Below are 27157 nucleotides of genomic sequence, written 5' to 3'. Positions count from 1 at the left end.
GCTGTTGAGTGGGGCACCCTTGCGCAGGTCTTTAGGGTGCCAACCTCTGCTGTTAGGAAGTAGTCAGCTATTGTTTAGTTCATAATAGCCTGTATAGTTAAGCATTACACCACCTCCTTTAGGTACGTCGTTTTTACCCCATTTTCTGTCTCACCAATTGGCTCATTTGACTGTCCCTACCACATACATGAGTCTGTTGCCCTTTTCCCCCTACTACATTTTTGTGCTGTTCTCTCTGGCTTTTGTAATGAAATAAACAAACCAAGAGGAGGATTATCCTTTTCTCTAATGGTCTAGGGATGTGCATTCTTCTGTCTGGTAATTGAAATTACCTTTATCTGAACTCATTGCTCTTAGGGCAGCCTCACACTCAGCGTATGTAAATACGGTCCGTTTTTTACGGCCGTAATACGCAGAAAAGTCCCCAAAATAGTGATCCGTATGTCCTCCGTAGGCAGGGTGTGTCAGCGTATTTTGCGCATGGCATCCTCCGTATGTAATCCGTATGGCATGCGTACTGCAATATTTTCTCGCAGGCTTGCAAAACCGACATCTAATGGATTTATGTGCTCAAATGTTGTTAAAACATATATACAGTATATATATATATATATATATATATATATATATATGTCATTGAGGCACATATATATATATTCTGTATTTATATTTAATTCAGCGCGATATATGTGAAAAGCCGGTAATTCAATTGCCGGCTTTTCATTTCTCCTTCACAAACCCGACAGGATATGAGCCATGGTTTACATACAGTAAACCATCTCATATCCCTTTTTTTTGCATATTCCACACTACTAATGTTAGTAGTGTGTATGTGCAAAATTTGGGCGCTGTAGCTTGTAAAATAAAGGGTTAAATCGCGGAAAAAATTGGCGTGGGCTCCCGCGCAATTTTCTCCGCCAGAGTGGTAAAGCCAGTGACTGAGGGCAGATATTAATAGCCTAGAGGGGGTCCATGGTTATTTCCCCCCCTGGCTACAAACTTCTGCCCCCAGCCACCCCAGAAAAGGCACATCTGGAAGATGCGCCTATTCTGGCACTTGGCCACTCTCTTCCCACTCCCGTGTAGTGGTGGGATATGGGGTAATGAAGGGTTAATGTCACCTTGCTATTGTAAGGTGACATTAAGCCAGATTAATAATGAAGAGGCGTCAATTATGACACCTATCCATTATTAATCCAATAGTACTAAATGGTTAATAAAACACACACACATGATTACGAAGTATTTTAATGTCCTCATATGAACTCGAGCGTGGGAACTTTTCCAAGGCTCCAGTTCATGAGGACATCCAGCAGAGGGCGCATCACCGCAACTCAAGGTAACTACAGGTCACCCAGCTTTCCTGTCAGTACCCGGGGTTTACAGACACGAGCGAGTGCATTAGCACAGCTCCTGGCTGTAAAATGATTTAACCCCTTCAGATGGATTTACATCGTGGGGCATAACGACAGAAGGTATGGAATATTGTTGTTTGTTTTTTTACTTTGTTTCAGGACGAGGGTCTTCAGGTGGATTAAGAGTCTAATAAAATATTACAACAACATGTGTCTTTATTTCATTAAAATACTTTGTAATAATGTGTGTGTGTTTTATTAACAATTTCGTACTATTGGATTAATAATGGATAGGTGTCATAATTAACGCCTCTCCATTATTAATCTGGCTTAATGTCACCTTACAATAGCAAGGTGGCATTAACCCTTCATTACCCCATATCCCACCGCTACACGGGAGTGGGAAGAGAGAGGCCAAGTGCCAGAATAGGCGCATCTTCCAGATGTGCCTTTTCTGGGGTGGCTGGGGGCAGATGTTTGTAGCCAGGGGGGGCCAATAACCATGGACCCTCTCTAGGCTATTAATATCTGCCCTCAGTCACTGGCTTTACCACTCTGGCGGAGAAAATTGCGCGGGAGCCCACGCCAATTTTTTCCGCAATTTAACCCTTTATTTTAGCAGCTACAGCGCCAAAATTTTGCACATACACTCTACTAACATTAGTAGTGTGGAATATGCAAAAAAAAGGGATATGAGATGGTTTACTGTATGTAAACCATGTCTCATATCCTGTCGGGTTTGGGAAGGAGAAATGAAAAGCCGGCAATTGAATTACCGGCTTTTCACTAACACCGCTGCGTATTTCTCGCAAGTCACACTGCTGGTCCGTGTGGAATCCGTATTTTTCTCGCCCCCATAGACTTTCATTGGCGATTTTTTTGCGCAATACGGTGACAAACGCAGCATGCTGCGATTTTCTACGGCCGTACAAGACCGTATAATACGGATCAGTAAAATACGGCTGATAGGAGCTGGGACATAGGGAATCATTGGGCCGTGTGTTATGCGTATTTTACGGACGTAGCCTCTGTCCATACCCTTAATAGGATTTGTGGGACTATATTTGTCACAATATGGGGTCCCCAATGTGACTGTACAAGCATAAGCTTGTGTTTAGTGATGTATTCGTATTAATAGCAACTTACACTGCTGTGAAGGTTTGTGGTTGCGGGATGCACATATACTTAATTTTGGAAAGTACCGCCGTCCTTGTTACTACCGTGGAGTATATGCTGCTATGTGCGTGTCCCAGATCTTCTTCCTGCAGCTCAGGATCTTCTGCGGGGTTTGCAGCATGTGGTACAACAGTCCGGATGTGACATAGGTCCCGAAAGTGACGTTTGCATGTCACTGACCGGGAGCCACATTCCACCCACCGGAAGCATACGTTTCAGCTTCCTGGCAGCAATGCTGGAATGCTGGGGATATTCTATTTAAGTGCAATGGAGCTGCATGGTGCAGTTAGTTTAACGCTGCACCTCTTTGCGGTTTGACGCCGTATCAGCGGGTGAAACTGGTCGTGGGGTGAGATGGCCCCATTATCCTGGTTGTTACTCCTCTTAATGAGAGGAAATGCGTTGGGAGTAGCGTAACCCCTTCGTTTAAAGAACCTGCACCATCACCATATGAGCCTGACAGTCCCTTTTACTAGCGGATCGGGTGAGGCTGTGTGCCGTCAGACGTACCATCACCCCCTTAGCGGCGGAGCGTCAGTACTGCAACGACCAGGACTCTGGGGCGCTGCATATGTATATTAATATTGTTATTATTTACTAGCTCTTTAGTGATATTTGAATATACACTGCTCAAAAAAATAAAGGGAACACTAAAATCCCACATCGTAGATATCACTGAATGAAATTTTCCAGTTGTAAATCTTTATTCATTACATAGTGGAATGTGTTGAGAACAATAAAACCTAAAAATGATCAACGTAAATCACAACTAATATCCCACGGAGGTCTGGAGTTGGAATGATGCTCAAAATCAAAGTGGAAAATGAAGTTACAGGCTGATCCAACTTCAGTGGAAATGCCTCAAGACAAGGAAATGATGCTCAGTAATGTGTGTGGCCTCCATATGCCTGTATGACCTCCCTACAATGCCTGGGCATGCTCCTGATGAGGCGGCGGATGGTTTCCTGAGGGATCTCCTCCCCGACCTGGACTAAAGCATCCGTCAACTCTAGGACACTCTGTGGTGCAACGTGATGTTGGTGGTTGCGAGACATGATGTTCCAGATGTGTTCAATCAGATTCAGGTCTGGGGAATGGGCGGGCCAGTCCATAGCTTCAATGCCTTCATCTTGCAGGAACTGCTGACACACTCCAGCCACATGATGTCTGGCATTTTCCTGCATTAGGAGGAACCCAGGGCCAACCGCACCAGCATATGGTCTCACAACGGGTCTGAGGATCTCATCTCGGTACCTAATGGCAGTCAGGCTACCAACCTATATACTTATACATGGTCATTAGATCGTCCCTCAGTCGACTTTTTTCTAGACTAAATAATCCTAATTTTGCTAATCTCTCTGGGTATTGTAGTACCCCCATCCCCTTTATTAATTTTGTTGCCATCCTTTGTACTCTGTCATGGTTCCCAATGGCAAGGGAACGTAAAAAACACATAAGTAACGAACGAGCTCTCGGGTGATGGAAACTCGAGTTGACCGTGAGCTAAATCTACCACACAACTAACAGTAGCCAGGGAGCATACCTACGGCTTCCTATATGCCACGCGCCAGCCGGAGGACTAACTACGCCTGGTAGAGGAAGAAACAGACCTGGCTTACCTCTAGGGAAATACCCCAAAAGATGATAGCAGCCCCCCACATGTAATAACGGTGAATTAAGAGGAAAAGACATACACAGTATGAAAGTAGATTTAGCAAAGAGAGGTCCACTTACTAGATAGCAGAAGGATACAAAAGAGGACTTCACGGTCAACTGAAAACCCTTTCAAAAACCATCCTGAAATTACTTTAAGACTCCTGTGTCAACTCATGACACAGGAGTGGCAATTTCAGCCCGCAAGAGCTTCCAGCTACAGAGAATTACAAAAACTGCAAACTGGACAAAAGGTACAAAACAAAAGGACAAAGTCCACTTAGCTGATCAGCAGACTAGTAGCAGGAACATGCAACCGAAGGCTCTGGTTACAATGATGACCGGCAAGGAAATGACTGGAGAGCAAGGCTAAATAGGAAACTCCCAAACACTGATGGAAGCAGGTGAACAGAAGAAGCAAAGTGCAAACAAGTCACCAGTACCACCAGCAACCACCAGGGGAGCCCAAAAAGCGGATACACAACAGTACTCGCTCTAGTTCCATTATATCCTTCCTGTGCATCGGTGCCCAAAACTGCACACAGTACTCCATGTGCGGTCTAACCAGGGATTTGTACAGAGGCAGTATAATGCTCTCATCATGTGTATCCAGACCTCTTTTAATGCACCCCATGATCCTATTTGCCTTGGCAGCCGCTGCCTGGCACTGGCTTCTCCAGGTAAGTTTATCATTAACTAGCATCCCCAAGTCCATCCCCATGTCAGATTTACCCAGTGGTTTCCCGTTCAGTGTGTAATGGTGATATTTATTCCTTTATTCCCATGTGTATAACCTTACATCTATCAGTGTCAGTGGTCAGGAATTCACAGAAATAGTGAGTTCTGCTGAATTCACCCCCGACCCCAATAATCAATTTTCAGAGCGCGAAACTGAAAGTGAATCTGACGCATCTGACGAGACATCACAGGAAGCAGGAGATAATCCAGAGGTCGTGTCACCCGGAGAGCAGCTCAGGACACAGCAGGATGAGACAGAGCAAAGTATTTAGTGAGGAGCTTATCTATGGGCGTTCGTTCACAGGAAAGGGGCATGCAAAGTAGTGGACAACCCCTTTTAATCCTCCTACACAGCTGTTTCTGTTTCCATTAATGAATAGGTTTCGACCTAGATGTGAAAATTATAATCATTATCCCGTTTCCTACAATTGGTTACTCATACATCTGACTATAACCCTAGAAAGTCCCTGACTTTGTACAAGTCGGCCTAGAAAAAAGTCAGCTGTTTGGAAGACCAAGTCCGGTCACACACCAAATATTGATCTGATGTAGATTTCTCTTTTCTTTATTCGCTTTGCATTTTGCTAATAAAAATAAACTATTAATACTTCTGTATGTGAAAGCTTCCTTACTTTGTAGCATTTTTTCCACACCTGAACACTTTGCACAGCACTGTATATATACTATAGGTGTCCTATGTGTGGGCGATGACAACATCTGGACGATCAAGGATCAGCTCTAGCGGCCACATGACAAGATATTCCATTATATTAAAGCAGTGTGGCCAAAAGGATCCACTTGGCGACAAGCACGGAATTTCATCTAGGAGATGGGTGATGTACAGTAGGTCAATGATCAGCCCGTCAATCAGACAGGTCACAGGATGTGGTTCTCTGGTTGGGAAGAGACTGTTCCTGTCACCAGCACTTCCTAGGTGCAACCATTTAATTTTCATAGTAGGGACAAAGCTTTATAGGTCTTCTTTCTACAATCTATTGGGGCATTTAGGAATCTAGTAACACGCTGGTGATGCCTGTCTCATGACTTGTAAGCTACCCGGGGCAGTTCAGGAGGCATAATCCATATGACATGTTCCCTCTAAATATCATGGCTCCATCTACTGCTCCCTATTTAGATTACATCACTGATGACATCATCACAGCTGGCAGTTCTGACGCTCTGTGACATCACAATGCTGTGTTCAGTGTTCTATGCGTTGGAGGGCACTGGAGTCTTTTGAGGGTTTGATGTTGGAGAGAATGGATGTGCGGAGAGTTGTTGTAGTGTTGTTCACTATTTTTTTCTATTGTGTAGAAGGGAGACCTGCTAAAACACCAGAAGGTAAGAAACATTGATAAATAACGATTGAATATTGTATTTTTCATTCTATGTTCATGGGTATTGGTATATAGAACAGTTGTGTGTCATATTGCATTTTATCACTATTCGCTTGAAAGTCATTGAACTGCAATACCGGACATGGCCCATGGGCAGGAGTGGCGCTGTAGTGCGAAGAAATTAGCCATTATTCTATAATCTAATAATTCCCTTTATAGAAAAAAAAGTGTATGCCTGAAGCCACCACTAGGGGGAGCTCACTGAATACTAATTACTATTGAGTTGAATGTATCCATGCGCCCATATTCTCTAGTGGTGGCAGACAGAACTGTGTCATTTACCTCTATGGCTATGCACGCCATTGTTAGCTATGTGTCAGGAAACTGGCCGTTATAAAGAAATATGAGGATATTTAGATCCTGAATGTTATTCATGGGTGATGATAGAAGGTACTTCATGTCTATACGGCTCCTCAGAAGTCTGACTGGAGGTAGAATCCCCCTGTAGATATTATATCCCATACACCAACATCAGTCAGCAGCGCTCAGCAGCCCCCAGACGACAGGATTCTGATGCTGTGTGACATCACAGCGCTGGGACCAGTGTGCTATGTGTTGGGGCGCCAACTCTTTATAGGGGTAATGTTGGACAATACAGAAATGCAGAGAATTGCTCTAGATTTGGGTTGATTTGCTCATGTTCAGGTGAGAAAGTTCCAATGATATAAGCAGGTAATGGACCTTATCACTGGGGACTGTCTAGGGTTCAGCTATAAGGAGTCTTCTATCCCCTCATGGTACAATATGGGGGTCACTTGCAGCTATCATGGGTTTCATGTCTTCATTTTCCTTCTTTTTCTTCTGGACAGCGGTTTCCCAGAGCCCATGGGCTGAGACGTTCCCCACAATGAACGGGAAAATCAGCGATGATAATAACAGTGAGTAGTCAATTCCTTCATCTCCTAGTTCCCATCATCCTATGCCAAGTCCTGCCCGCAGTTATATATATAACTAGATGGTGGCCCGATTCTAACACATCGGGTATTCTAGAATATGTATGTAGTTTATTCATGAAGTTTTCAGAATAATGCAATGAATACACAGGATTCGGCCGAGGCGTGGTTCAAATTCCGCGCCAATTCGCGGCCAGACTGCGCCTGTCGCTGATTGTTCGCGGCCCACGTAGTATATAGCACAGCCCACGTAGTATATAACACAGCCTCGTAGTATATAGCACAGCCACGTAGTATATGGCACAGCCACGTAGTATATTGCACATCCACGTAGTTTATAGCACAGCCCACGTAGTATATAGCACAGGCCATGTAGTAAATAGCACAGCCCACGCAGTGTATAACACAGCCCACATAGTATATAGCACAGCCCACATAGTATATAGCACAGCCCATGCAGAATATAACACAGCCCACGTAGTATATAACACATGCCAAGTAGTATATAACACAGCCCACGTAGTATATAACATAGCCACGTAGTATATAACAAAGCCACGTAGTATATTGCCCAGCCACTTATATTGCACAGCCACGTAGTATATAGCATAGCCCACATAGCATATAACACAGCCACGTAGTAAAAAGTACAGCCCACGCAGTATATAACACAGCCACGTAGTATATTGCCCTGCCACGTAATATATTGCTCAGCCACGTAGTATATAGCACAGCCCACATAGTATATAGCACAGAGATGTAGTATATAACACAGCCCATGCAGTATATAACACAGCCCACGTAGTATCTAACACAGCCCATGTAGTATAAAGCAATGTGGGCACCATATCCCTGTTAAAAAAAAAGAATTAAAATAAAAAATAGTTATATACTCACCTTCCGGCGGCCCCCGGATCCAGGCCAGGCGTTTAGCGATGCTCCTCGCGACGCTCCGGTCCCAAGAATGCATTGTGGTCTCGCGAGATGACCTAGTGGCCTCGCGAGACCGCTACGTCATCATCTCACGACACCGCAATGCATTCTTGAGACCGGAGCGGGAAAGGCGCAGGAAGGTGAGAATATAATGATTTTTTATTTTTTTTATTATTTTTAACATTAGATTAATAGGGTTAATAGAGTTAATAGCAGCGTTAACGGACTGCGTTACACCGCGGCATAACGCGGTGTAACGCAGCCATTAACCCTGTGTGAGCGCTACTGGAGGGGAGTATGAAGGGGCACTGACGGAGAGTAGGGACTGTGCCTGTCGCTGATGTCGCAGCCTGCCGACCGCGACCAATCAGGGACGTGGGATTTCCGTGACAGACAACCAGACGGAAGTCACCCTTAGACGATTATATAGATAGATGTGGAGCCCCTTATACTGTCAATGTCTTCTGGAATATTCTGTCTGTGATAGGAATTAATATCCGGCTTCTTGTTTCTTTCTTACCAGTCATTGATCGCTATGTCCTGCCCATTGGTCTGATGATAATTGTTGCCTCTTTGGTCGTGATCATCTGGATCTGCTAGTAAGTTTCCATCTTCTCTCCATATCATATTATTCTCTTTTCATGCAAACGGGCAGCACGGTGGCTCAGTGGTTAGCACTGTACTATATATAGGGTAGCACAGTGGCTCAGTGGTTAGCACTGTACTATATACAGGGTAGCACAGTGGCTCAGTGGTTAGCACTGTACTATATACAGGGTAGCACAGTTGCTCAGTGGTTAGCACTGTACTATTTACAGGGTAGCACAGTGGCTCAGTAGTTAGCACTGTACTATATATAAGGTAGCACAGTTGCTCAGTGGTTAGCACTGTACTATTTACAGGGTAGCACAGTGGTTAGCACTGTACTATATACAGGGTAGCACAGTGGCTCAGTGGTTAGCACTGTACTATTTACAGGGTAGCACAGTGGTTAGCACTGTACTATATACAGGGTAGCACAGTGGCTCAGTGGTTAGCACTGTACTATATACAGGGTAGCACAGTGGACATGTTGCGTTCTAAAAAGACGCGCCGCATGTCCGGAGTCGCAGGGCCGCCGGATGTGTGTTACCACGTATAGTGGAGACGGGATTTCATAAAATCCCCTCCACTATGCTGTAACATTTGAACGCTGCGGCTCCACGCAGCGTTCAATCCGCAGCTATTCCGGATGTAATACGGCCCGTGGACACATACCCTTACAGGTAGCACAGTGGTTAGCACTGTACTATTTACTGTGCAGCACAGTGGTTAACACTGTACTATTTACAGGGCAGCACAGTGGCTCAGGGGTTAGCACTGTACTATATACAGGATAACACGGTGGCTCAGTGATTAGCACTGTACAATATACAGGGTAGCAGAGTGGCTCAGTGGTTAGCACTGTACTATTTACAGGTTAGCACAGTGGTTAGCACTGTACTATTTACAGGGTAGCACAGTGGCTCAGTGGTTAACACTGTACTATTTACAGAGTAGCACAGTGGTTAGCACTGTACTATTTACAGAGCAGCATGGTGGCTCAGTGGTTAGCACTGTACTATATACAGGGCAGCACGGTGGCTCAGTGGTTAGTGACATCAGTAGCCGCTCTTGGTGCTGTATTATGATGTAATATGTACTAGGACTGGTATACACTCTACCTTTATATCCCCATTTGTAGTGGGGGAGGGGCAGGGGTAAATTCTGGTGGGCAACTGAATATTATCTTCTGTGCCAGTTTACATAAAGACATTTCTCTGTGTCACAGTTACTTGTATGGCTTCTGGAGACGTCGGGGCAAACAGGAGGATGCAGACCTGAGAGAAGTTGTCGTCGTGAAGCCAGGTAGCTATTAATCTAAAATACCATAAAACCCAGGTCCAGGCAGAGTCTATGTGACCCGTCATTACTGGTGATGTGACACATGGGTGGTCTTTCTACTACCCTGGAAATCAGCGGAATGATGAAGTGAGAGCTTACGTCCACTATGGGCTGCAGTGCTATATTGCGGCCACATTGTATTGCTCATTTTTATAGGGAAAGATTTTGTGGAATCTACTATCTACTGGTTTGTAGAGATGAGACAATAATCTGAAATTACAATTTTCCAGCTTCGCCGAATTAAGGTTTCCTAGGATTGTTTCGGACCTTTATGAGCTCTTCAACGCTAACACAACCTTATTAATGTCCAAGTCACCTCAACATATCTGGATAGGGAAAAATGGATGGCGACCATCTCACAATCCAAGAGGAACACTGTCTGTGACACACAAGCTTTCTTGTTTAGCAGCAAAATTATAACAGAGGGGTATTCAACAGCCCTCCTTGTTTTAGTGTGTGAGGAAGAAAAAAAAGGCTGCTATTAAGGTGCTGTTACCACAGTACATCACAGATCAATCAATTCATAGTCACACTGACTCTGCAGGTCCAGCACCTCCCTAGCACTAGGACTATTATTCATAGGCCGGGGTCACACTTGCATGAGTCTCGCGCACCAATACCCGGCACTGCCGCCAGCACTCGGGACCGGAGCATGCGGCTACATGTATTTCTATGTAGCTGAACGCTCCGCTCCCGAGTGCCGGCGGTGGTGCCGGGTATTGATGCGCGAATTTCTCGCATTGCACACGTAAGTATGACCCTGGCCATAGAATGAGACTAGCACGTCTATTTCCAATGTGCTTCAGCTCTGCAGCATTATACCACAATTAGATTAGGCATTTTTCTAGCGACAGTGACTGCAGCCTTTCCCCATGATGACACTTCATTTAAATATCCAAGCTTGTACTGGTGATACTAAAACGAATAGTCACCACAGAAGAAATAGAAAAAAATACACTAGCAGCTGGACAGTGTACACTCCCTGAGAGAAGTTATGTCGCTTATCCATGTTATGTAAATAAAAGCTTATAGCCTGACGTTAAATTCATCCATTGGTTGTATAAATTATTCTTTTGAAAGCTGAAACACTCCGAAAGGTGGCTTAAGTTAAGAAAATAAATTGGCATCAATGCAGAAATATTGATCAGTTAATGGACACAGAATTGTCAGATTTTGGCAAGACAAAAGTTTTGTCGCCCACAGAACGTAATGTGATATTCAAACAAATAATTAACTTAAAATACAAATATATGTTGAATAACATTGGTGAATGAAGTTGTGGTGCCACTAGAGTCATATTTAATATTTTGTGTGACTTCCATGAGCTTGAAAGACTGCATCTATGCGATTCAACAATGATTTATACAATTTATTAATGAAGTCATCAGGAATAGCAAAAAATGCAGTCTTACATGCCTCCCAGATTTCATCTAGATTCTTTGGTTTTGTCTTCCAAGCTTCCTCTTTCATCCTACTCCAGACATGCTCTATGATGTTCATGTCTGGTGACTGGGCTGGCCAGTCCTTTAGCACCTTGATCTTTTTTGCCTGGAGGAACTTTGTTGCAGAGATGGATGTATGAGATGGAGCACCATCCTGCTGCAGAATTTGACCCCTTTCATAATTTGGAATATAAGAGGTAGCTAATACTTCTTGATATTTTAGGCTATTGATATTGCCTTCCACCTTGCAAATGTTTTGCACATCCCCATACGGAATGTAACCCCAGACCATGATCTTTCCACCACCAAATGTAACTGTTTTCTGGGTGTATTTTGGATCTATACGGGCTCCAGTAGGTCTCCTGCAGTATTTGCAGCAGCTGTGGTGTAATTCTACTGAAGATTCATCAGAGAAATCCACCTTCTGCCACTTTTCCAGCGTCCATCTGTTTAGCAGGCTGTGGGACTTTGCAAATGCCACACGTTTTTTTATTTGCCTTTTGTTTAGTGCTGGCTTCTGGGCACTGATTCAACCATGGAGGCCATTTCGAGACAGAATCCTACAAAATGTTCTAGTTGACACAGGGATTTGAGGTGAGCAGGCCTGTTGGAGCTCTGCTGCAGTGGAAGAGGGGCTTGCTTTGGATTTTCTAGCCAACAAACGTTCCTCCTGAGCAGTTGTCTTGTGGGGTCTGCCGGACCTGGGCTTGTCAAACACATCTCCAGTCTCTTCAAATTTTTTTAATTCTTTGTACTTGACGCTGAGACACATTAAAGGTGCCAGCCACCTCTGCAGTCGATCTGGTCTTCAGCCTCTTGGTAATCCAGGCTTTGGTCGCAGGGTGGATTTTTGGCATGTTGTCAGAGCTCAAGTTGCAGTTCAAGTGAAGGTCTGGGATGCTGGGTTTCTTTTTATACACACACACTAATTAACCGATCATTTACTGAGCACATGTGAGGATGTAAACTAGGATTGGGTGCATTATATGACCAGGCAACAAAACTTTTGTCTTGCCAAAATCTGACCATTGTGTGTCCATTAACTGATCAATATTTCTGCATTGATGCCAATTTATTTTCTTAACCTAAACCACATTTCGGAGGGTTTCAGCTTTCAAAAGAATAATATATACAACCAATGGATGAATTTAACATCAGGTTATAAGCTTTTATATACATAACATGGATAAGCGACATAACTTCTGTCAGGGAGTGTAGTTAGGGAACAGCATGGAATATTCATAGCAAGTATATTAGAAAATATCTAGATTATGGGACTAAATTGATAGGGAGTTAGTAGCAAAATTAATTTGCCTCCAGACCACCCCTTTAAGAACAATGAAATGGGGGAAAAAACAGTCTCCTTGCAGATGATACTCTATTGTGTTTGACAGAGATAGGGAAATGCCTCCTGCGGGCCATGGATGTGATTAGGACTTTTAGTGCCCACTCTGACTTGTATAGCAACATGAGTAAATGGGTTTTATTACCAACTAGCTGAAGAGCCTCCATTATTAAAAAAAAACCCACCCTTGACCCATCATGCGCAAACAACTACAAACCGGTCTCCACTCTCCCCTTCATCTCAAAACTCCTGGAGCGCCTAGTCTACTCCCGCCTTACCCGTTACCTCTCCACTCATTCCCTTCTAGACCCTTCACAGTCCGGGTTCCGCCCCCTACATTCGACAGAAACTGCACTCATCAAGGTGACCAATGACCTTCTGACAGCAAAATGTAATGGTGACCACTCTCTGCTCATTCTCCTCGATCTTTCTGCAGCTTTCGACACTGTTGACCACCCTCTCCTACTCTCTAGGCTCCAGTCACTAGGCATTAAGGACACTGCTCTCTCCTGGTTCTCTTCCTATCTTTCTGAACGCTCCTTCAGTGTTCTGTTCTCCAGCTCCACTTCATCTCCTCTTCCTCTCACTGTCGGGGTACCTCAGGGCTCAGTCCTTGGCCTTCTTCTCTTCTCCCTCTACACGGCCCCAATTGGACAGACCATCAGCAGATTTGGCTTTCAGTACCATCTTTATGCTGATGACACACAACTATACACGTCATCCCCTGACCTTACCCCCGCTGTACTACAGAACGCCACTGACTGTCTGTCTGCAGTCTCTAACATCATGTCCACTCTCTATCTGAAACTCAACCTCTCCAAAACTGAACTTCTTCTGCTCCCGCCTTCTACTAGCCTCCCTAAATCTGACATTTCCCTCTCCGTGGGTGGCACCATAATAACGCCTAGGCAGCAGGCACGCTGTCTGGGTGTTATGTTTGACTCCGATCTCTCCTTCACCTCCCACATACAATCTCTTGCCCGCTCGTGCCGCTTACACCTAAAGAACATCTCTAGAATCCGCCCTTTTCTCACCATGGAGACAACGAAAACTCTCACTGTCGCCCTAATCCATTCCCGTCTGGACTACTGTAACGCTCTATTAATTGGATTCCCCCTCACGCGACTTTCGCCTCTCCAGTCTATCCTTAATGCAGCAGCCCGGGTCGTCCATCTGGCTAATCGATACTCGGACGTGTCCGCTCTTCGCCAGTCGTTACACTGGCTGCCCATTCATTACAGGATACAATTCAAAGTACTTGTTCTCACCCACAAAGCTCTCCACAGTGCGGCACCCCCTTACATCTCCTCCCTCATTTCTGTCTATCGGCCTAGCCGACCGCTGCGCTCTGCAAACGACTTTCGACTAACCTCTGCACTAATCCGTACCTCCCACTCCCGACTCCAAGACTTCTCCCGTGCTGCGCCAATCCTCTGGAATGCTCTACCCCAAGATATTAGGACCATCCACAACTTGCATAGTTTTAGGCGCTCCCTCAAAACACATTTGTTCAGAGCGGCCTATCACGTTCCCTAATCAGTCATTTTATATTTGTGTGTGTGTGTAGCCCATTCACTACTTCCATCTACCCCCACCCCCTGAAGATGGCTGGACCATCATTGTAAATACATCATTGTAAATACACACCTGTACTTTGTATCTCCCCCCACCTCATTGTAGATTGTAAGCTCTCACGAGCAGGGTCGTCTTATTTTGTCTTATTTTGCTTTATTACTGTATTGTTAACATTATTACCTATGACTGTTGTGTTTAACACTGTTAAACTGTAAAGCGCTGCGGAATATGTTGGCACTATATAAATAAAGATTATTATTATTACTATTATTATTATTATTATTAAGAGCCTGGCATTGCCGGGCATAGTAACTGTGGTTAGTTATAACAAATTACAATGATTATATTGCACATAAAAACATTTCACATCATATACTCAACACTACAGATTTGCAACACAAATTAACTAATCAATTACTTAAGTATTGATAGTATTTTATTTTCATCTCATTCAAGAGCCTTTTTGATAGCAGCATTTTTGTTTTGTTCTTCCGAATTAAAGATGAGTAGAGACCAACCACCAGAGCTATAGACCTAATTCCAAGAAATTAGTGGCACGGGTATACGTGTTATCAAAATATTACTTTATTTGCAATGGTAACAACATATTATATGTGCACATGTTTGAAAGACATAAAAAATAAAAAGCATATAATAAGTGACATAAATAAAATCACCAGTATATATAAAAAACCCCTGACGAAGGATTTTATATCCGAAACGTGCGTCGGGGTGTGCATTGTTTGGATTAGGTGACGCCTTTAAGTTACAGGAACTCCTAAAAATTTCCCTCTCACTACTTCTCACTACTTCTTTCTTTATATATACAATTATTTTTGTACACTCAGCACTTTGTTTCTTTGCTACATGATTGCACATTGCACCTTTTTGCATGGTGTATAGCCATAATAATTGCTTACGTTGCAGGGTATATATTCAACCCCATTTTTTCTGATTTTATACATCCACATTATATTTTTTATATTTTTATATTCCATTTTTAGCACTTTTGGCATACACTATATTTTATAGATTGTTAGTAGGAGTCCTGTGATTAATCCTTCCTTTTATGGTGTACCTTATACCTATTTAGGTTTTTAAATATACTGGTGATTTTATTTATGTCACTTATTATATGCTTTTTATTTTTTATGTCTTTCAAACATGTGCACATATAATATGTTGTTACCATTGCAAATAAAGTAATATTTTGATAACACGTATACCCCGTATACCCGTGCCACTAATTTCTTGGAATTAGGTCTATAGCTCTGGTGGTTGGTCTCTACTGTTCATGCGAGTGGTTTCCACTCATTTTATTTGTTTTCACTGGGGTTCACCAATAACTTTGAACACATATATATAAGTAAGCTGATATAGAAATTAATTGCCCCTTTTAAGTGTCAACAAATTCCTTGCTGAATTAAAGATTGAACAGATTTTTGGCAGTTCCAACTCTTGAACGGGCCACGCAAATCTGACCATGAGAAAAGCATGGAGATTGTAAATCGATCCCTACTGCTTTCAAGGACTGTCCCTGAGCCTTGTTAATGGACATGGCAAATGCCAGTCGAAGTGGAAACTGGAGGCCTTTAAAATCAAAAGGCAAATCAGATGGAATGAGAGGAATTCTTGGAATGAAAACATCCTCTCCTTTGGCACATCCTGTTGCTGAGCTGTATATCTAATCCTATCCTGTGTGATACCGTCTGCTGAGCCGTGTATCTAATCCTATCCTGTGTGATACTGTCTGCTGAGCTGTGTACCTAATCCTATCCTGTGTGATACTGTCTCCTGAGCTGTGTATCTAATCCCATCCTGTGTGTCACTGTCTGCTGAGCTGTGTATCTAATCCTATCCCGTGTGATACTGACTGCTGAGTTGTGTATTTAATCCTATCCTATGTGATACTGTCTGCTGAGCCATGTATCTAATCCTGTGCTGTGTGTTACTGTCTCCTGAGCCGTGTATCTAATCCTCTCCTGTGTGTTATTATCTGCTGAGCCGTGTATCTAATCCTATCTTGTGTGATACTGACTGCTGACCTGTGTATCTAATCCTATCCGTGTGATACTGACTGCTGAGCCATGTTTCTAACCCTATCCTGTGTGATACACTCTCCTGAGCTGTGTATCTAATCCCATCCTGTGTGTCACTGTCTGCTGAGCTGTGTATCTAATCCTATCCCATGTGATACTGACTGCTGAGCTGTGTATTTAATCCTATCCTATGTGATACTGTCTGCTGAGCTGTGTATCTAATCCTCTCCTGTGTGACACAGTCTGCTGAGCTGTGTATCTAATCCTATCCTGTGTGATACTGCCTGCTGAACAGTGTATCTAACCCTCGTGTGTGTTATTGTCTGCTGAGCTGTGTATCTAATCCTATCCTGTGTGTTACTGTCTTCTGCTGAGCCGTGTATCTAATCCTATCCTGTGTGATACAGTATGCTGAGCCATGTATCTAATCATATCCTGTGTGATACTGTCTGTTGAGCCATGTATCTAATCCTATCCTGTGTGATACTGTCTGCTGAGCCTTGTATCTAATCTTATCCTGTGGATACTGTCTGCTGAGGCAAGTATCTAATCTTATCCTTGATACTGTCTGCTGAGCAATGTATCTAATCCTGTCCCGTGTGTTACTGTCTGCTGAGCTGTGTATCTAATCCTATCTTATGTGATACTGACTGCTGAGCCATGTATCTAATCCTCTCCTGTGTGTTATTGTTTGCTGAGCCGTGTATCTAATCCTATCCTGTGTTACTGACTGCTGAGCTGTGTATCTAATCCTATCTTGTGTGATACTGGGCTCCCCCTGCAGGCTGAGTCTGAGGGTGGTCTGTCGGCACGGTAATAAATGATGTTATTTCCAGCTTTACAGAAGGACGATAACACCATAGAAATGATAAGAATAATAGACCTCAGTTACCACAACTGTCTACAAGGAAAAGTGTTGCTCATAGCAACCAATCACAGCTCAGCTTCTTATAAACAGCTGTGGTGAAATGAAAGATGCTTAGTGATTGGTTGCTGACACACACACTCATTTTTATACATATAGATTCATTTAAAAATTGGACAAGCATGGGGAGATTGACAGGTGTTAGTAGAAAAAGACAACTTTGAAACTGTAGGGATAATTACCATATTGGGGATACAAGTGTGGTATCACTTAACACTACATGGTTAATTAGGAAAGTAAGACAGAAGATAGAATAGCCCTGATTAAGATGAAGGTCTTTCACTTCTAGTTCTATATGTACTAAGTGTCTTCCTGGTAGGAGTAAATGAGTAATATTTCTGTGATGTTGACTCTCAGTCATTACTAATACAATATTTTAAAAATATATTTATTTATTTTTTTGCTCCTGCAGATGTGAAAGTACAAACTTCAGATAGAGATTTGGACAGTCCCACCAGGTACAATATAAATCTTCTCCATTACTAGATAATTAATGGGGGATTAATGATTAGTGGTGGGCTCATATTTTGTTACATTTATTTCACAGCTCCGATGACGACATCACTAACATTAGTGATCATAAGGATTCTAATAGTGGAGAAACTTCCACAAATAGCAGTAAGTAATAACTTCTAGATACAATTCAGGTTTATGTTATTGTAGAAAGAACAATTCTTAGCTTTTTGTGATGGACACTTCCATATTGGCATAGTGACCGCCATGTTGACATAGGCTATGTTCACACGCTGCGGATTTTGCTGCGGATCCGCAGCGTTTCCACAGCTGCGGGTCCGAAGCGGTTTCCCATGCGTTTACAGTACAATGTAAACCTATAGGAAACGTAATCCGCAGTGCACATGCTGCGGAAAAAAATGCGCGGAAACGCAGCGGTTTACATTCCGCAGCATGTCAATTCTTTGTGCGGAATCCGCAGCGGTTTTACACCTGCTCCACAATAGAAAACCGCAGGTGGAATCCGCACAAAAACCACGGTAAATCCGCAGGAAATCCGCAGGTAAAACGCAGTGCCTTTTACCTGCAGTTTTCACAAATCCGCTGCGGAAAAATCCGCAGACCTCAAGAATGTGCACATACCCTTATGGCGACCGTTGGCTTTGTAGAATGTCTTGCAGCAGTGCAATAAATTTGCTTGGGTGTTTCTGTAAGTTCCATAGACATCAATAGAACCCTATACAAGTGCTCACACATCTCCATTAAAACCTATGGAAGCTACTATGACACATCAAGTAAGGTCATGGGACGTCTATCTTCATGTTAAATGTAGGACCTACTGGACAGACCTTTCCTTTTGATCTGCTACAAATAATTAATATGACAGTCTTACCTATATTAGAGGTGCAGAACATATTATGTGACTTAACTTTTCATATCTAATAGGAAATCATATAATCTCAGCTTCCGTTTATTTCATGAAAACCATTGTTAGAATGGTTGAGATTGTTGAGGGTCCACCTTCCGGCTACGTAGGACATGTTCATTTCTAATTGTGTACTGAACACATACATCATATCATTAATAAGTGTAACTTAGCAGCAGGTGGGGTAGACATCTGCTAATACCCCTGGGTCCTGTTGGGTTTGGACCTCATTACAATGTGAGATCCTGGTCCTAATGTAGGATCCTGTGGATCGCTGGTAATCTGGTCAGTGATGTATCCTGCTCTGGTTTTATCCCATATCTGTAGTCTTATTGACTTTCCAGACTCCATGTTTATAGATCTCTCTCCAGTATGGACCTGCATACGGACATGCTTTATTGGTAAAGTCATCAGTTTTTAGCCTAAAAAATCTTTTCCCTCTTCTATATTTTTACACAGGTAATGAACCATCTGCTAGTAAGGAGAGCGCTAACACACAGGACACGTGAGTTATTTTGTACATATTCATTTCTATATAAAACAATGAACTAGGTAAGAAATGTTTCCTGTGAATTTATAGATAATTTCCATTTTTCCCAGTATGCCATTGTGCAAAATCCCTGGTTGTTTCCTGGAAGACATCATATCACCCAATTCCATCTACGTGACAAACTTCCAGGAGACTAAAAATGAGCTAGCGGAACGACTGTATAAGCTGTATAACAAAACCATCTTCTGGAATCAGGTATGTTCCCATCAGTATCTGGGTTATACATGACAAATCCATCGTCTCCCTCCTCCCACAATTACTTCCAAGAAAAGTGGCCTTAGCTTTCTTGACACCACCCTAACAACTTTGTCACTGTTCTGTAATTTAGTTATTGAAAATCTCAGGAAAACTCTCTTCTTATCTAGGAAGGAGTGGAGACCTCATACGAGCTCCAACATGTATAGAGAGAGATTGCCAAGTTATAGGTTGACGTTTAAAGGATTTTTACATTTATTTAGTTGACATTTGGACATTTTATAATAAGTTTATTTTTGTTGTTGCTCTCATAACTTGGTCTTCCCAAAATACCCAATGCCCAATACAAGGAGACCAGTCACGTAAATAACACATGAGCGTTGGGTACTTTGTTAGATTGGGACCTAAGAGCTTACAGATTTAATGAAATTAATTTCTCTTTTTAGCTTCCTACAGATACGGAAATCGTGTGGAATAATATGGTGACCCAAATGGCTGGTATGACCTATAAAATCAAGGGTATTAAGAGAGACTTTTGCGTTATAGACCTTTATGATCGAGTCTTGAATTCTGCCGGTAGGTTTCACATCACTTCAAGATGCTTCATAAGATAACATGTATACAGGATAAAGAGATGCTACCTGGGTTGTAATACATTTTGTATACTCAGTGTACATACAGTCATGAAGAACTAAGTACACCCTATCAGAATTCTATAGATTTACATATCAGGACAAATTAAGAAAGTATTTGGCCCTTAGAATGTCTTAAAATTAGATGAATACAATTTCAACAAATAACTCATGATAAATAACACTTTGTCATTGTCTATTTGACAACAAATAGGCCAACATGGAAAAGTAGTGTGTGAAAAGTAAGGTAAAACGTTCCTACTTTAATAGGAATTAACAGGGAAAGTAGCAGCCATGTGATGCTAATAATACAAACCTAAAGGGAACCTGTCAGGTCCGATAATGCTATTAGCCTGCAGATATAGGGTTAATGTGCAGGTTAATAGTGTTATGAAGGTGCCCAGCCTCAGTACTGAAAGTGCAGCACCCAGGAGAAACTTAACTTTACTTCATCCGGGAGCTGCCAGCTGTCAGTGATGTAGGTATGACTGGAGCCAAATACAGTCACAAGTCACTGAGAGCGACGACTGTAAGCACACCTCGGCACTGACTGACAGCCAGCTCAACAGTGCACAGTTCAGTGTGGCTCTCAGTCAGTGTCGGGGTATTTTCACTGTGGCAATTGTAATTACTTCCGGCATGCCTGTATTTTCCTTCTAATGACCACTTATTTTTTTTATGATGTCTTGATATGTAAAGCAAAAAAATTCAAACAGGGTGTATTTAATTCTTCTCATGCCTATATAAATTCTTTTATTTTCAGAGCGACTACGAACCACACTTGCTCACGAGATGTGTCATGTTGCCTGCTGGTTACTCGATAACAAAAAGACAGACAATCATGGTCTGTTATGGCAGGCTTATGCAAAACGCGTCAATTTTATCCATCCTGAGCTGCCAGAGGTGACGGAGTATCACAATTATACTTTATGATATAACTTCTACTATTGATGTACCTTATGTGATAACAGGTAAGTAAATTTAATGATTCTATGCTTCATAAAATGCAATCACCGAGTAATGATACCAGTGCGGTTCTGTTATTATGCTTTTATATTTTACTTCTATCAGAGTAGACTGACGTCTGGAAGCTGTAGGGTTAAGGGTGCTACATATTTTTTGTTATCTACAGACCAGTCTTAATATATTGGTTCCAATTTGTTCTTTTTGATACAATCCATGGTACTAACCAACATTTATACCAGTCTGTTAACCAATATTCCTTCTATATTTGTAGATTTCAGCGGTTTAGAAAAATAACTGAGAATAAATATTATTGCTGCCGCTTGGGAGGCCAACTACATCTACTGGCCACCACGTAAGGATGTCACACCAAGAAGAGCATGGATGAAGAAACAAGGCAGAGAGATATCGTCGCTCTACAGTACAAGGCTGAACAAGCGATGGATGAATCTGTTGTAACAGAAACAACTTGTCTGAATTTAGTTTAGGGCAACACGGTGGCTCAGTGATTAGCACTGCAGCCTTGTAGCGTTGTGGTCCTGAGCTTCAATCCCACCAAGGACAACATCTGCAAGGAGTTTGTATGTCCTCCCCGTGATTGCGTGGGTTTCCTCCGGGTACTCCGGTTTCCTCCCACACTATAAAAACATACAAATAGGGAATATAATGGCTCTATATATGTAAAGCATATCAATAATTAAAAAAAAAGTTTAACATCTGAGCTGAATAAAATATCAAATGACCTGATTCATTGCTTTCCCACCCATCTCATGAGGATTAGAGCTCAGCAGTTCCAGATAACAGTGTCATGACTCTGTTGTCAGGTGGTCCGGCAACAGAAGCTCCTTCCCTGTCCCTAACGCAAGGGGCAACCTAACCCGCTCTGTCGCCCGGATTATTTCTGATGGTGAAACCGCCGGGGCCACGTACCTTGCCTTAGCTCTTGAATCCGCCCTTAGTCTGTATCCTTCCCCCACCCAGGGAAGAGGGGAGTAGTAGTGTACCATAGCACACCAACTAGACTAACAAGGTAATATCAACAGGGATAACTAAACATACCAAACATACAAATATACTCACACAGACAACAGAGGACTGCATCGAGGAGTGGAGGATGGGGTTAAACCAAAGTAGGAGAAGAAAGGGAATTATCACACACTCAAACCTTTCAACAGTCACAGATAAATCCACGCCTTCAACAACACCCAGCAGCAGCCTCCATCCATGCAGCATAAGCGATCTCTGACAATGAGTGCTAGCCAGGACCCAGATTATATAGAAGATGGGAGTGGCTAACAGTGCACAGCTGAGGGCCTTAAAGCTCCAGGAGCTCTCAATTGAGCAGATTAACCCAATCACTGCTAAAAGAAACTTACAGCAATAAATATGAAGGTGAAGTGCTTCTAAGTAGGAGGAGGAGAAATCAGACGTTGCGTCTTCTGGTTCCTCTCTGTCATGGTAAACCTGTGACAAACAGGTTACAAGCAGAAAACTTATCACAAGAGTTAATTGAAATCCTCAGTTTCAGAGACTGGTGCTCTACAAATTACCACTTTCATCATAGGTCTTACCCTAGGTCTGCCTCTGCCTCATTTATGACTTTATTAGTATCACAGTTCCAATATATTAGGATGTCTACTAGACAAGATCTGACATTAACTGATAAGTTTCCGGTTATCATATCAGTACTACTCGGAGTGCACTGTGGTGGAGACTGGTCAAACCATCCTCAGTTATTTCACAACCCTCAGAATAGCCAAAGCTGAGACTCTACCAATCTTCACTACAGTTCTACCTCCATCTATTGGCAATTTGATAATGCAACTGTTGTATACAAGTCAGGCAGCAACAAATCTTTTCCTCTAACCCAAGATATATAGCAGCATTTTCTCCCAAACTGCAGAAGATAGTCGCATAGCTGAACAACTGTATCATAGAGGCACAGATCAGAGAATACTATCACCTCCTAAAGACCAGCACAAATAATTGTTAATGTATAGGTTAATAGCGTTATGGAGGTGCCAAGCTTTAGTACTAAAAGTGCGGTACCCGGGAGAAAATGAACTTTACTTCACCCAGGATCTGCCAGTTTTCAGGGATGCAGGTGTGCCCAGAGCAATTACATTCACCGGTCAGTGAGATCGGGGACTTTAAGCAAACCCCGGCACTGATGAACAGCCAGCTCGACAGTGCACAATTCAGTGATGCTCAGTCAGTGTTGGGGCATTTTTACAGCCACTGCTCTCAGTGCCCTAAGTGGCATCTGTAATAGCTCCGATCATGCCGGCATGACTGAAAGCCGGCGGCTCATGTGGGTAATGAAGTTTATTTTCTCCCGTGTGTCACATTTTTATTGCTGTGGCCAGGCACTTTTATAACACTATTAGTTTGCAGATTAACCCGAAATCTGTAGGTTAAGAGCATTATCAGACCTGACAGGTTCCCTTTAATTGCTGCTCTGCAAGTGCTTGTTTTGCACGCTATTGGTTCTTGAGGTGTACTTAAATGTTCACACAATTTGTGATAATTTAATAATGACTCAGTGTTTTTCATCTTAAGTTATATTTCCCTTCTTTAACCCCTTAACGACCGCATCATAATGAATAGCGCCGCAAGTGAAATTCCCGCCAGTGACAGCGGTATTGGAATCGGCCACTTTTGAAACCGATTTGGGCTGATTAACCCCTTAAATACTGCTGTCATTCGTGACAGTAGTATCTAAGAGTTTAAAAAGGGGTTAAGGCTATGTGCACACGTTGCGGATTCGTGTGCAGATTTTTCCACACTGTTTTTGAAAACTGCGGATTTCCAGCATTTTTTGTGCGGAGTTCACCTGCGTTTTACCACCTGTATACAGGAACAGGTGTAAAACGCTGCAGAATCCGCACAAGCAGTTGATATGCTGCGGAAAACACAACGCATCGTTTCCGCGCTGTATTTTCCGCACCATGCGCACTGCGGATTTGGTTTTCCATAGGTTTACATGGTACTGTAAACCTGATGGAAAACTGACGCAAATCCGCAGCGGCCAATTCACTGCGGATCCGCAGGCAAATCCGCAAAGTGTGCACATACGCTAAAAGATCCCCATGGCAGAATCAACCTCTCCACAGGGTCTATCAGTGACTGACAGGTCTCATGCACTGCAGTACATGAGTGCTGTAGTGAATGAGTCAAGTGATCAAAGTAAAAAATATATATGTCCCACAGTGGGACTAAGTGGAAAAGTTAAATAAAGTTTTAGAAAATATGTAATAAAGTAAAAAGAACACAAAAGAAACAGAAATCACAAAAAACAGTTTCGCCACTAAAAATGTAGCCTTTATGATAAAACAAAACATAAACAAAAAAAAGTACACATAATTGGTATTGCCGTGTCTGCAACAACCCTATCTATAAATCGGATGTTATTTATTCTATTCTGTGAACACTGTAAAAGTAAAATAAAAAACACCCCAAAAATGTCTCTTTTTCATCATACTGACACACACAAAAATGAATAAAAAGTGATAAAAAAAAGTAGTAAAAAATTGTAAAAATGAAAATGTAAAGACGTCCTGAAACAAAAAAGCCTTAATACGGCTTATTTTGCAAAAAATAAAAAAAGTCACAGCTCTCAGAATATGATTAGCAAAAGTGGAGTTAAAACTTAACTTTTAATAAGGAATATATTATTGTTAAAATAACAAAAATTCATTACAAATACAAGCTAGTACAGCGCCACACATGAAACCACAACAATCTGTCAATAGTGGCCACAAATGAATTCATATAGAGCCTGGCAATTCTGAATTAGCCAAGATTACCACATTTGACTAAGTATCAACAAACAGCAATCATTAATCAACCAATGGCCAATTTCCATTTGGTAAACAATATAAACAACCATCACTTTTAAAGAAGTTAGGAACAGTCTCACCCAATCCGTCAGTAAAATTGACTGTCAGGTTATATGGTGACGGTGCAGGTTCTTTAAACGAAGGGGTTAAACGAATATCAATTACCTCAATTTGTATTTCACATATGAGATGAGTCACAGGCAACTTCTATTTTTGGATCTTTTGATTCAAAGGAAAGCAGATGGTGGCCTTATGACTAAAACTCAGGAAGACCACGGCCACTAACTCCCTGCTTAGATGGGAAAGTAATCACCTGCTACCATTGAAGAAGAGGAACCCTAAGGGTCAATATATGTGTTTACGCCGCAATTGTTCTGATGACACTAATTTTGAAATGCAGGCAGCGGATCTGGGCAACAGGTTCATTGTGAGGGGCTACCCTAAGAATGTCTTAACAAAGGCATATGAGAAACCAGGGCTATGGAGCGCTGTAGCCTCCTTAATTCCAGACTCAAGACTAACACCAAGGACACCATATGCAGATTTATTACCACATATTCCAATAGGGCCCATCAAGTAACAAACATTTTGTCCAAACATTGGCCCATTTTGCAAATGGATGAAGATATAGGCAAACGGGTCAAGTCGGCTCCATCTATTACATACAGAAAAGGAAGATCACTGACTGATAGATTGGTACACAGCCACTATGTCTCACCGATAGACAAAAATTGTCTGGTTTCCAATGTGAAGGGATGCCATAGATGTGGCGGCTGTACAGTTTGTGAATTTGTGATTCGGACCAAAACTTTTGTGAGCAATGTCACTGGAAAATGTTTCTCTATTAGGTCCTTCATTAACTGCAGGCCAAAAGAAATTATCTACAAGATGAATTGTCAATGTGGGATGGAGTATGTCGGCAAGACCAAAAGGGAGTTCCGCAAGTGAGTGGGGGAACATCTCAAGTACATAAAGAATCATAGGCTACCCCAGTGGCTAGACATGTTGATAATCTACATGCTGGGGATCTGAAGACAGTCAGTTTTGTGAGTATAGATCAAATCAGCGTACCGCCAAGAGGTGGAGATTGGGATCTCCGTATCCTACAAAAGGAAACACTGTGGATATACAGATTAAATACGGTGACTCTTAGAGGCCTTAATGAACAATTATTATACACACATTTTCTATAGTTGTAGTGCTGTTACAGAGTCATCATAGAAGGGATAGCCGCTGTTGAGTGGGGCACCCTTGCGCAGGTCTTTAGGGTGCCAACCTCTGCTGTTAGGAAGTAGTCAGCTATTGTTTAGTTCATAATAGCCTGTATAGTTAGTCATTACACCACCTCCTTTAGGTACGTCGTTTTTACCCCATTTTCTGTCTCACCAATTGGCTCATTTGACTGTCCCTACCACATACATGAGTCTGTTGCCCTTTTCCCCCTACTACATTTTTGTGCTGTTCTCTCTGGCTTTTGTAATGAAATAAACAAACCAAGAGGAGGATTATCCTTTTCTCTAATGGTCTAGGGATGTGCATTCTTCTGTCTGGTAATTGAAATTACCTTTATCTGAACTCACTTACTGTGATTTATATGGATATTGTGAAAATAGCCTCTGTCCATACCCTTAATAGGATTTGTGGGACTATATTTGTTACAATATGGGGTCCCCAATGTGATTGTACAAGCATGATCTTGTGTTTAGTGATGTATTCGTATTAATAGCAACTTACACTGCTGTGCAAGGTTTGTGGTTGCGGGATGCACATATACTTAATTTTGGAAAGTACCGCCGTCCTTGTTACTACAGTGGAGTATATGCTGCTATGTGCGTCACCCAGATCTTCTTCCTGCAGCTCAGAACCTTCTGCGGGGTTTGCAGCATGTGGTACAACAGTCCGGATGTGACATAGGTCCCGAAAGTGACGTTTGCATGTCACTGACCGGGAGCCACATTCCACCCACCGGAAGCATATGTTTCAGCTTCCTGGCAGCAATGCTGGGGATATTCTATTTAAGTGCAATGGAGCTGCATGGTGCAGTTAGTTTAACGCTGCACCTCTTTGTGGTCTGACGCCGTATCAGCGGTTGAAACTGATCGTGGGGTGAGATGGCCCCATTATGCTGGTTGTTACTCCCCTAAAGAATCTTAATGAGAGGAAATGCGTTGGGAGTAGCGTAACCCCTTCTTTTAAAGAACCGGCA

At 42.4% G+C, this 27157-nt stretch overlaps 2 protein-coding genes across 3 annotated transcripts in view; one reads left to right on the top strand and one right to left on the bottom strand.

The window, feature by feature from the left end:
- PIK3AP1 (phosphoinositide-3-kinase adaptor protein 1) overlaps positions 1 to 27157 on the bottom strand; it is a 262196-nt gene that overhangs the window by 76327 nt on the left and 158712 nt on the right. The window lies entirely within an intron of this gene.
- On the top strand, positions 5771 to 21520 carry LOC143769963 (germ cell nuclear acidic protein-like). 2 transcript variants are annotated; one of them, XM_077259072.1, is made up of 11 exons: positions 5772 to 6263; positions 7129 to 7197; positions 8669 to 8744; positions 9956 to 10032; positions 17807 to 17852; positions 17942 to 18012; positions 19232 to 19277; positions 19373 to 19517; positions 19964 to 20093; positions 20913 to 21120; positions 21387 to 21520. In XM_077259072.1, exons 1-10 carry the CDS (start codon positions 6134 to 6136, stop codon positions 21080 to 21082), a joined length of 960 nt encoding a protein of 319 aa, XP_077115187.1. In that variant the 5' UTR covers positions 5772 to 6133; the 3' UTR covers positions 21083 to 21120; positions 21387 to 21520. The 2 variants fall into 2 exon arrangements, with proteins under 2 accessions (XP_077115189.1, XP_077115187.1); XM_077259074.1 differs by lacking the exons at positions 8669 to 8744; positions 9956 to 10032 and having other exon boundaries at positions 5771 to 6263.

This window comes from Ranitomeya variabilis, chromosome 4, assembly GCF_051348905.1.
Source record: "Ranitomeya variabilis isolate aRanVar5 chromosome 4, aRanVar5.hap1, whole genome shotgun sequence".
Lineage (NCBI taxonomy): Eukaryota > Metazoa > Chordata > Amphibia > Anura > Dendrobatidae > Ranitomeya > Ranitomeya variabilis.
The sequence above is the reverse complement of the archived record's forward strand: the minus strand, read 5'-3'. Positions and strand labels throughout refer to the sequence as shown.

Coding starts and splice junctions, on each gene's coding strand:
- LOC143769963 (XM_077259072.1), top strand. CDS start 6,134: ATGCGTTGGAGGGCACTGGAGTCTTTTGAGGGTTTGATGTTGGAGAGA. Junction 7,198..8,668: donor AATCAGCGATGATAATAACA/GTGAGTAGTCAA, acceptor CTTTCTTACCAG/TCATTGATCGCTATGTCCTG. Junction 17,853..17,941: donor GATTTGGACAGTCCCACCAG/GTACAATATAAA, acceptor TTTATTTCACAG/CTCCGATGACGACATCACTA.